A 12,318-nucleotide genomic window follows, 5' to 3' on the forward strand; every position below is an offset into this window, starting at 1 on the left:
ATCTGAAGCAGTAAAGAAAATAAAATGTTATGGATATTAATATGTTTTCCATTCATTTTTTACATACTTCTGTCACCTAATTATTGTCGAATTGAAGGGAGTAATGAAAAATGAAAGTAATATTTCACAGAAATATTTAATTTGCACAAATTGAGAAACATTGAACAGATCGAGTCCTATGAAAAACTAAATTACAGAACACACCATACATTCATTGCTTTAATTTATTTCAAACCGAAAGGTTTCGAAAATTTTGCTAATTACATAATACTTTACTACAATGTTTTAAATAAAAAATGTAAGAATGTCAGCATTTCATTACATTATAATGTGAAGTCAGATTTAAAACCATTTTGATTGCGTGGTTGCTATCCATCTTACATTCTATTATATATATTCTCGAGTATTAAAACATTAGTGTGGTTGACATTAAACTATTGGTAAAATAGTCTTGAGTGAACATTACAAACGTATTTCAGTGCAAGTTTGAGATGTGCAAGGAGTAATGCAAGGCGGATGCACACTATAAGTACAGTGATTAGACATACTAGACATGTGATCATGAATATAAGTGCTAGGAGACAACAGAGGTTGGTTCTCTCCATGAACTGGAATGATGGCAGTACCAGGCATTCCAGGATGTCTGTGAAGGCTGCCGAAAGCACCGCCATTTGCTTGACAGAAGTCGCGTGCTGTATTGCGTGGACAGCTTTGTGCCAATTCCTGGCAACATTGGCCGCATTCTGCAGGGCTTACGAGCCGATTTGGAACGTCACAGAAGGTTTCCAAAGTCTCCATCGTCGTGGAGCTGTGATGTGAGGGCGAGAGGCTTGATTCCATGGCTAAACCATACGATGATGGTGTTGGAATATGAGTGTCTTCCTCTACTATCACCACACGCTTCTTTTTCTTCTTTTTCTGGCGTATGAAAACCCAGACTAAAACATTTATTAGAAGTAAAGTGCACCCAAGTCCCACAGTGATTCCAAGCGCTGTTGCGTACGGGAAAACTACTCGCCTTCGAACATGGATCTTTTTTCGCTCAGGATTTACGTGAACGTCATCACTCGTCTGCACGATGATCACGCTCGAATTGACGTCCATGATATCCGAGGAAAACAAGCTAGGGCCTTCAGAGTAGATATCGTCGACGTCAGAGTCTCCGCTTTTTGCGTGCATCTTAATGGCATGTTGGAGCACCTTGTTATCGACGACCGAAGTGTCGCCCTTAGATGTAATAGTAGGAACTACAAATAACAGGGACGGCCACGTGGAAAAGGGCGACAAATACTCGGTTTTGATGACCCATTTTGAGGGCTTGGGTCTCACTAGTCCTGAGTAAGTAAGTGAGTCGTCAGGAAGTCTGTGGAAGGACGAGTCCGGCCCATACCTCGCTCCTATGAGCTCGAGGGATGGCAGAAGCCATGTCCAAAGAGCCACTTTACCCGCCCTGTAATGGTCCCGTGGAGTGGCTCCGGACCGGCCTGTACGGGAAAATAATGAAAAATATTACTAATACATAGTATATTTATAACAGATTTATGCTTTGTAGATGAAATTTCGTATATTATCAGGTAAACATGAAAGAATAAAAAGAAGACTTACGGCTTTTAAACGGTTTTCATGCACGATACTAGTCCATTAAATCTATCGATCACAAAGTTGGCGTGCGAACATAGAATAGATTAAGAATATGTCAAAAAATATCATATAGTAAAATATAGAATAAAATCTGCTGGCAATTGCCTGATTTTTTATTTTATTGGCATATTCCTGTGCTTTGCAATATTTACAAACAAAAAATAACTATTAAATTAATCAATAAAAAAACTGTCCGACTATTGTGCTGTGCCCTGCAGGGATTTCCAAATCTGATATAAATTTCAGCGGAACGGATTCCAGTAAGAGTTTTTTTCACAAAGAAGCCTCGCGGCGTCGTTGAGATAAGCGTTGCCTCCATACCAAGCAGAGATGTAGGACTCAAAAAAAAAAGTCGTCTTGAATCGTTTCGAGATAACACGCTGGCTTGCGACTCTATTGCGGATCTTATGCAAAATGACATTTAAAATTTATGTGATCAATGACAAATAACGGAAAAACATTCAAAATTTTGAATTATGATGAAAATTTTTATTCTCTTGATGATATATTGTCTGGAGCCGTCAGGTATAGAGCTTCAAATTCTCATATCTGAAGTCTCACTCTCACAGAAATTCTTTCAAAGACAGATGAAGACGATATCCGAGAGAACATTAATTTAGATTCTATAACTGGCAACAGGCTTCATGAAGACCATGACAATTAGTTAACAATGAGGTAAATAATGTACAGGTAGCAGTTTTTCGAAGTGATTTTGCTGTTTATTAGTAACGATGGATTTTGTTTGGGGATTTACGCGAGACACGTGTGCTCCATTGCCCTCTGGAGCGCTTAGGCGCAATAGAGTCGCAACATTACAAGTGTATGGATTTCCTCTGGGTAGGCGCTTCTTAAAGAGCTTTGAGGCCTATGCACTTGTCGGATTTGCAAAGTACTATTTATTCCATGCGATCTAATCACATATTATTTGAAATTTGCAGTTCTGAGACATTTTCTTGACTCGTTATTTTAATAACTAATTTGGAGAATGAATTTAAGTCGAATAATTGAACATTATTTTCCCGAGGCAAAGTTATGTTAGAGATAAAGCCATATCCATGCGCAAAGAGTTGAAGCCAATTATTCAGTGCAGTATAGCAAACAAGTGCGGAAATTCATGCACCAATAATTACATCACAATTTTGTCTTTTTCTGCAGTTTCACTACTCGGAGATTATTGTTGTCATCGTGCTCAAAAACTCTTAGGATGTAATTGAGATCCATTGGCGGTCTCATACAATGCAAACTTGAGTAGGAACAAAATCATGGAAGTATTTGTATATTAATTTGCCGAACTAGAGGTAACAAGGGGGTAACGTTCAGACCATGTCCTCAGTGGAGGTATCATATAAGTGCCAGTTTACAAATTCTGAACTCGAATTAATATTTTGGCAAAATCAAGCACATACATTCATTGAACTCGAGGTGACATCTGGGTGACACTTTGCGTATACCCTTATTTAAATCGAGATAATATATGAAGAAAAACAGATATGCCATGTCTGTCTACCGAATTCGAGGTGATATCTGAGAATCACTGTGCACTTGTACTCACTGAAGTCTCGGTAACACAGGAGTAACATTAAGCACTTGTACTCACTGCAGTCTCGGTAACACTTGAGTAACATTAAGCACATGTACTCACTGAACTCGAGGTAATATCTATGACTGGGTCGGTACAGCGGCCATTGCGGGATGTGGTAGAGCGAGTTGTCTATTCTGTAGCCTGAGTCCTGACGTAGCCAACTGTTCGGGTTGCTGGGGGGTGAGCGAAATAATGCTTAAGATAGGTACAATATTTGTTTGGATGAATGGAAGCGTGTGTATTGGCATGAATATTTTAAATTTAAATTTAAATCAGTTCATCTATTCTCAGCAAGTGCACTTACAACAAGTGACAGTACTAAGAACCAAAGAGTCACCTTAGTGATACCCCAAAAAGTTCCCAAACGAATAGTCAGAATGAATTTCTGGGAGGTCCTCGACACGTTTCGAACACGTGCCTAACTCGTACCCAACACGTGCCCAACACGTGCCCAACACGTGCCCAACACGTGCCAAACACGTGCCCATCACGTGCCCAACACGTGCCCAACACGTGCTCAACACGTGCCCAACACGTGCCCAACACGTGCCCAACACGTGCCCAACACGTGCCCAACACGTACCCAACACGTACCCAACACGTACCCAACACGTGCCCAACACGTACCCAACACGTACCCAACACGTGCACAACACGTACCCAACACGTGCACAACACGTACCCAACACGTCTGCCACTCAACACGTGCCCAACACGTGCCCAACACGTACCCAACACGTGCCCAACACGTACCCAACACGTGCCCAACACGTACCCAACACGTACCCAACACGTGCACAACACGTACCCAACACGTCTGCCACTCACCCGTTCCTGACAAAGTTGGACCAGAGCAAGATGGCAGCCTCGCTCATCTCCCTGAGGGCGACCGAGACGTTGCCCCGGGGGGCGGTGAGAGCGGCTCCCAGCAGCAGCGACATCTCATCCATGCTCCCGCTCTGCGTTCACACTCATTATAATTAAAATTTTATAATAATAATTCAGGATCATTGTCGCATAATTATTAAATGTAGAATTTTATTATTGTAGCAATAGTTTCAAAAATAATTGAAATTAAAATAATTTGTGATATACGACACCTCGTCCACGATCCAGCCCTACGTTTACACTCAACATCAATAACATCCATCCCACTTGTGTAATAATTATAATCTGTAATTTTACTTAAATAACTACAATTACTATAATTGCATTATTATACCTATAGTTTCATTACGTCTGCATCAGAATAATTTGTGAAATAAATATCCTCACGTCTACGGAAACTATATTGACAATTGTTGCAAAGTTGGACATCGAACATTGGTCAAAATATTTCGGAAAAAAATTAACAATTATTTTAGCAATGACGTTAGTACGACTGAAGGTCGCGATAACGTTATTTTTGGAGAACTATACAGTGACATTTTATCTAAATGTAAGTGACAAAATCAATGAGAACTTTCTAGTAGTTCTCATTGTCAAAATCGTTTCTGCAAATCAAAAAAAATCAATGGCGCAGGCAAAATCAAAATCGTTTCGGCCTGCGCCAATGCATGAGGTATCAAATCCTCATGCCCTGTATACTATTGATCTGAACTTTTATGATATACACAAATTCTGAGCGTTTGGTTAGTTGTCATGCTTAGAAAATAGATGCATTAGGCTTCGGATCTTGCCGATGCATTGGAAGTTAGACTGACTCGCTGACGAAAGGATTTGAATGTAAAAACTAGGAGCGGTAAATTTTTTAAGTAAATAAAAATATTTTCTTAGAAATTCAGGAAATGAAAGAAATATTGCGAGCTGAATGCATGGCATTTTGCCCAATATCTCACGCGGGATAAGAAAAAGTATAAGATGACTCACTGAGCCTGATGGACTGGAGAGATTGAAGACATAAAAGTAGACTGCAGAGTACTTGGCTGCAGAGAACTGCACGGCTGCTGCAGACACCGGTGCTCCGACGGCAGCATCGTGCAGAGCTTGCTGAGTTAGAGCTCTGACAGACTCTGGCTGCTGATGACCAGGTTGTGTCCAGTCTGTATACTCTGCAGTTACTGCCAGGAATAGCTCCTGTGTGACAGTAAACAATTTATATATAAATACAGGGTTTTATTTAACATGTGACGAAATTTTTATAAACCGCTCAGGCGTGACAATGAAAGCACCTGTGTGACTGCGAACACTTTTATATATATAAAATATATATATGGTCTGTATATGTATATAGGTATGCATATGTATATAATGTTTTATTTAAAGTGCGACGGAATTTCTATGAACCGATTTTACGTGATAATGATAGCATGGAAATTAACCTTGAATTAGTTGCTAAAAAATTCTCATTCTCTGCTATACGACGCCCAAGTGAGGCAGTACGGGAGCTGCTGCTTGTAAGGCTGAGCGCGTGCAGCAGCAAAACAGGAACAGGAGGCTGACAGTTCTGCTAGATTGTTCGCTACAAGATTAAAGTTACTCAAGACAGCGGCAATTTTTTTGCCTCGACAACTGGTAAAAAGGCTAATACCGTCTAGCACATGCTCATCAGTACGTTAATCATCAAGCGCATGAGCTTATTGATCGTCAGAGGCATTGGTGCATTAATCATCATGCGCATTAATGCATTGTTTACACTAAAATATTCTATTTGGGTTCGGGTTTGAATGGTGTTGAAAATAATCTATTTATTTCCAGGAGAAAATTTCAATGACAATAGGAAGTGCATTGTACGTCGATTGTGTGTAATCATTGAGTGCAAAAATCAATAAATCCGGAGGATTGTTGGAACAGTAAACGAGATCGCAAATAAAATTTCACGAGCCAATCGCTCAAACATAAATCTACCGTCTACTGTACCTTATTATAAACTACTATCTACTTAAATATTAAGTTAGTTAAATTATGTCAAACACGCATAACTAAATAATGACCATCGCGATAATTCCTGAGAATCCAGCCAATAAGTTGCATGAACTTCTTCTAATGCGAGAACTTCTACTCCGTTTTTCGGGCTTTTAATAATAAAGATGCAAAAAAATTCCTCACTCAGTTCCGACACGCGCGGCTTATACAGAATTTTCGATGGTGTGAGTGCCACAGTCATATGAGAGCGCTGAGTCATATGAGAGAGAACTCATATCATATGAGAGAAATTTCATACATTCACTGACTTCCCAGCATAGGGAAGTCAGTAAAAAAGAGTATAATTTGTTCAGTGTGAAAGTGTTCAGAAAATTACTCTTTTATACATGAAAAACATTACAAGTGTTTACATTAAGTGACAAGTGTCTTACATTAAATCACTGATACAAATAAGAGTGTTGAGCTGTAGTAAGAGAGGAGCAAGTAAGAAGCAAGTGTGCTTGAGGCGAAGGTATTTATTGCTTATATCCGGCCCAGCATACCGCACGGTTTGGCAGCCGAGCATTCCAAGTCCTTGCGGTCAGAATCGGAGCTCAGTATGTCCAGTAATGGGAAACTACCCTCAGCAAGTGACAAGCAACAGCATCTTGCATCAGCTGGCCCAAATGAGGGCAAATAGACGGAACACGTCCAACGTTACATCCGACGACGACTCGGAGACGGAGGACGACTAAACTCATCATAAGGTCATAAGGTCATAAGGTAAGGTCGCTGCTCATCTACATAATTTTCAGTTGATGGAAAATTCCACGAGTGTGAATTTTTTCTAGAAGATTGAGAGTGTGGGTAATTTTTTCCGTTATAACCACATATTTCGAATGTTTTGTTAGTGCATCGGAAGTAAAGCCACAATTCTCAATAAAATGTTTTAATCCACGCTTCTTCTTATTAGAAACTAAAATCTTTCCTAAGCGTTTGACATTTTTCTCCAGGTATTTGAATCCTTTCGAGAATATTTTACATTTTAAAAAATAACAAGCATTTCTTATCTTCACTTCACGAGTCAAATTAATTTAAGAGACAATTTAATACAAATTAAACATTTCTCCAATACTTGAAAGCTGCCTCGAGAAACTTTTGTGGCATATGGGATTTTTTTTTTATTTCGCGAGGGCAGACTTGATTTTCATTTCAAGTGATTTTAATTCAACATTTTCAAGTGATTTTAATTTCTGAGCTAACTTCATTATTAACGGTAGGTATATTTGGTCACGAATATCAGTTAAATTTGTACAAAGAGATGATAAAACTTAGTAAGCATTTGCGCACTTTAACTAAGAAATTGTTGGTGTATCACATAAAATTCTACATTTAATTAAAAATCGGAATATCGGCAGCAGTATGGGGCACGATATACAATTCAATTAATAAGCCTAGGATATGACTGATCAAAAAGTTGAACCAAAACACACGTAAAATTGTATATAAAATATGTCACAAAAATAATGTTCAGCCGACGACTCTCTCTCGACCGGACATCTCCCAAAAGCTTGGGTAGCAAGACGCCTGCATCGCTCATCAAACATTTATGGGCAAGCCACAGGCACGAACGATCTGGTGCTCCCAAAAAACGGATGATCCACGCTTCAAGTGCCGTTTTATGGCGCTTGCAATGACACCAAAGTCGCCGCACCTCAAACGTAAGTTTGCACTGGTGTCCACTGGTGCACTTTCTGTGTCCACTGGTTCTTCATCGCAGGCAGTAAACGCTGCTGTATAAAGGATATCTGTAGCTTTCCTGGAGAAGGTGTGCGTATGGAATGCAGTCAGAAAGTCTATTCGGTTTACAATGTTGTATCAGCTTGCACAATGATAAGTTTTACTCATAACAACAAGGCATTCAAAGTTGTTGAAAAGGATGTAGTAACTTGGAACAGTCAAGTGTATTGTTAACTAAAGGAAACGTTGCGGTGCAACGTAGTGTATGCGTTGCAGACACAGAGCTCACGTAGTTACAGTTGTTGTTGAAGATAGGCTGAGATAGACATAGACATTGTATAGATTGCAGGCTTAGATGATGTTCTCACCTGCAGATGGTAGTTATAGTTGTTAGCAATGAAGGTACGCAGAAGTCTGTCCCGGTAGTCGGTCTGGAAATCTTCCATGGGAACGTCTGTCAGTATGTGTCCGTACACCTCCGTCTCCGACACGCCTATGAGCAGCTCTACAGATGAATCTCGCGTGCTGCCTGTGTATGGAATTAACATCAAAATTAATTCAAACAAAGAATAAGTGCAAAGAATGTATTTCTAAAAGAGGTTTTCATAAGTTAGAAAATTGAAAAAATGTGGGAATATACTAATTGGGATTATGCCAAACTCTTGGCCTATAAAGTAAAATGAATACAATACAATTTTATATAATGACTTGTTTATTATAAAGGAAATGTTTTTAAATCGATACGGGAGTTGAATAACAGAATACCTGTGTTTTAGTAGTTTTGAACGCTAATGACCATCGCAGAAGTATTATAGGCTTCGCTATTGTACCTTAACATAGTTTCCGATAAAATTAGAAATCCTTGAAGACGAGCAAGATTCTGACGCCAAGTCTGACTCACCCAAGGCAGCGAGTCTTTTCCTCCAGTCATGGTGTATTATTAAGCCATCCACGCTGGGGCCCATGGCAGTGAGAAACTGCGGTGTTTTGTACCGGATCTGAAGGGAGAAACACACGAATATCTTCTGTATTAAACGGCCGTACTTTCAAAACTCGCTTAAGTACATTTAATGACATAGGGACATTTAATGGCATAAGTACACGTAGCGGCCGATTTCTCGTCTGCGAATTATGTAATATAATAATTGAATATTCCAGATTAATAGCTCAATTAAAAAGACGAATGCTATGAAAAATGCATAATTAATGCTTGTTGATTTAATTTATTCTCTTTAATATGACATATCTAGTGTATGTATATCCGGAATTTGAACTCCGAGAATTTGATGACTAAATTAATACGAGAATTTGATGGCTAAATGCGAGAATTGGATGGCCAAAATAATATGAGAATTCGATGGTTCCAGTGCTCTAATAGAAGTGTCTTCTAATGGGAAATGTTGGATCTTCGGATGGAATCGGATTCCTTTGAAGATGCTAGATAATTGGGCTTTGTCTTCATTTGACCTAGCGTCTTGGAGACGAGCTTTATTCTTTAATTGTTAATCGATCTTGAATATGAGCGAGAATTTCACTAAGTCTTTGCTTAGTGTTTCATTTCTAATTGTGGGACTGGAACGTTTAATTGATTGTTTTTATCCCACCGCGAGTCAATTAGCCGTCAAATGTTATTAAAATTTTAAGTCAACAAATTCCAACATTTCGTGAATACCATCAAGGCAATTTGAATGATGTTCGGTTGCATTTGTTATACTGTATAACACATATGATGCACCTTCGTCTGTAAATTATAAAGTATCTAGTCATTGATACCAACAATATCAACATGATACCAATATATCTAAATTAACAAACTGAAAACTTGATTACAATTGAAAACGAACAATTATGATCTTCATTTGAAGGAGAAAACATATGAATTCCATAAAAAATCTAATTCCGTCTCATGACAGACTTGCGGTTTAGTTCTCAAGTCACACTCAAATATTTAAATGAAATAAAACTCCGACTGATGATATTTTCTCTCAATAATTCATAACCAATCTATTTAGTGGAGAGATAATCACGCGTTTAATTGAATTGAACGTCTCATCTATCACAGTGCAATAATCGGTTATGCGCGGAAGCCTGCAGCTGCAGCACACGCAGTGCATCATCATCGTGTCAATAGCGATGGAATAATAGTATCCCCAATAGGCCTGGGTACCAAGCATGAGAATTACTACCAATCACATCGCCTGTCTTTGTTACGTAATTTGCAGACCCGCAGGACTTCCAGGATACGGCTGTGCTTCCACGGAGAACAATCAATTGCTTGGATGGACGCAAATGACAGTTAATAGTACGGATCAATCGGAGAAATGAGTGAGACTTTGTCCAAATATCACCGCAATTTTCCCCCCTTGTATGGGTCATACTGACCCACTTTGGTCGGCGTCAGGACGTATCAGTGCAGCGTCCTCTCTCTGCTCTTACTACGGGCAAGATTAAGGGTCACTATTCGGACAATATGACCTAGGTATATCTCTGAGTGCGGTTTGCCGCTAAGTTCGCGTAGTATATGATCGAGTCAGAATATAAAAGTCCATAATTTAGAACCATCGATATAAGTAGCTAAATACGCTATATGATGAATGAATACAGGACCGAATCTATATGTACGAAATGTGAATATAATTCTATATAATTGTATCATATTTATACAATATGAATACCGGCAGTTCTTAGCAGCTGTCGAGAAATATCGATCATTATATTGGCGACGTAAAAGAGATTGAAATGGGCAAGTAATTGATTGAATTGCCTTATTGATCAACAGAATAAGGAATTATTACATCATATGACGGAAAAAATGAACGCGATGCAGAACCAGTAGCTGCTGCGACGGATCGGATAAACTACTACCCGAATGAAACAAAATGTGTATAAATTGCTTTGATATTGCAGCTGAAATCATCATATTTAGACACCCGTACTTGGAAGATAATAAAGTTATTCTAGAATTACTGAAATTATCAAGGCAAAATTTGCATGCAAATTTTCATCTGAAAAGCCGAAAAAAAGCATTTCATTTTCAATTACGACTGCTTAATGGGCTTGAGCAGCATAAACTTATGCCATTTCTTTATTGTTCATATATCGACACCATAAAATTATAAAATTATTTTATAATTCTTTATTTTGCATAAAATTATAGAGGGATTCTTATGATCAAGTTAGGCCAGCCAGGTTCATCGAAAAGTTGAAGTGAAGGTGTCAGCAGAGCGCTACGAGGCTCAAAGAAAGTGACTCATCTTTAAAAATTCTTTCCTAATTGAGTTTAATTTTAATCGGAAGTTTTTGACCGTAGCGACATCTTAGAGCGAATAATTACGCCGGGTTGAAAAGTTTTGATGGAGGTGTGCCAGTCCCAAAACTAGCAACAAACTTGATAAAGTTCAGAGCAAACTTCCACAGAAAATTTCGTTACTTTTCAATGTTTATTACATTTTGAAGTGTTAGTTTTTAGCCGCTGTCTTGGAAGCAATTGTTGCAGGAATTTGCCGTGGGTATGATTCATGTTGCGAAGAAATATGAATATTTGAAATGAGCTTCTTAGTCATATCTTCGCCGAAATTCAAAATTAGGTCTCTTAATTAGTTCAGATGAGTTAGCACGTGAGATTACGGTTTATAGTGTGGTTCATGGTGACTTACGTACATACAGAATTACGCATATAACTTACGTAAATTACGTTACGTATCGTAAATTACACATACAGCATAAGAGTCTTGTGAAGCTACGAGTTTTCAACGACGGCGGCAAAAAGTAACCGGAACTTTGGGCTATAATTTTTTTGTTGTGAGGCACAATTTGCACGTTTGTATCGAAATTTGGATATTATCATCCGAATTACGACTTAAAAAACGCACGTACCTTAACATGCTTAATTTTAAAGGCCCTAAAACGCTACGATGGCAAATAAATTCCGAAATTTAATTTAAAATTCAAATCACTTTCATTTAAAGTGAACCTACAGTAGAAGTGGCTACTTTCTGATCACCTTGAGCACTACTTCGAATGATTTATTCCGCACACATGTCGTTTCTAAAATGGATTTATTCTTCACGCATATGGTGTCTAATTCGAATCCCCAGTATTTACAGTCAACCCAGAGTAGTGACAAAGTAGTTTCTCACCTTGAGCACGTCTTCGATGGATGTATTCCTCACACAGTCGAGGAAATTGGTGCCCAGGGGGCAGTTTAGCTGGCTTGCTGCCTGTTGCGCATAATTTTCTGGGGTGTCGACCATCGCCCACGGACTGAACGCTGAGCCTGACATCAGGATCACGCGACTGAAGAGCTGCGCGTCTACGCCGCGTAATAGGGATAACGATTACCGGACGGATAATATGATTGCAATAGGATGATGATTGCATTTGAATTATGATTGCAAATGATGATTTTAAAAATATTCGCGGTTGCGCTCTAAGTAAACACAGTGCAGGCCTGCCCAAAAATCGGAATCTTGCGTGCGACGAATATTTTGATTATGTATCTCTACACGGGA

General features: G+C 38.9%; 1 protein-coding gene across 1 annotated transcript; it reads right to left on the reverse strand.

Annotated features, from left to right (window-relative positions):
- Nucleotides 1–261: 261 nt before the first annotated feature.
- Nucleotides 262–12,112, reverse strand: LOC108674797 (neuroligin-3). Its single transcript, XM_018162767.2, has 7 exons — nucleotides 11,947–12,112; nucleotides 8,709–8,805; nucleotides 8,176–8,336; nucleotides 5,093–5,299; nucleotides 4,052–4,182; nucleotides 3,284–3,396; nucleotides 262–1,484 (listed from the first exon to the last, which is right to left on the reverse strand). Exons 1-7 carry the CDS (start codon nucleotides 12,088–12,090, stop codon nucleotides 463–465), a joined length of 1,875 nt encoding a protein of 624 aa, XP_018018256.2. The 5' UTR covers nucleotides 12,091–12,112; the 3' UTR covers nucleotides 262–462.
- Between the last annotated feature and the right edge of the window lie 206 nt (nucleotides 12,113–12,318).

This window comes from Hyalella azteca, unplaced genomic scaffold, assembly GCF_000764305.2.
Source record: "Hyalella azteca isolate HAZT.00-mixed unplaced genomic scaffold, Hazt_2.0.2 contig15661, whole genome shotgun sequence".
Taxonomy (NCBI): Eukaryota; Metazoa; Arthropoda; class Malacostraca; order Amphipoda; family Hyalellidae; genus Hyalella; species Hyalella azteca.

Bases quoted from the DNA above. Each gene is read 5' to 3' on its own strand.
- LOC108674797 (XM_018162767.2), bottom strand. From the start codon at position 12,090: ATGTCAGGCTCAGCGTTCAGTCCGTGGGCGATGGTCGACACCCCAGAA. The intron at 5,300-8,175 runs GTGAGAACATCA...ACTGTCACACAG, and splicing joins ACTATAACTACCATCTGCAG to GAGCTATTCCTGGCAGTAAC. The intron at 4,183-5,092 runs GTGAGTCATCTT...GTGTGAACGCAG, and splicing joins TCTCCAGTCCATCAGGCTCA to AGCGGGAGCATGGATGAGAT.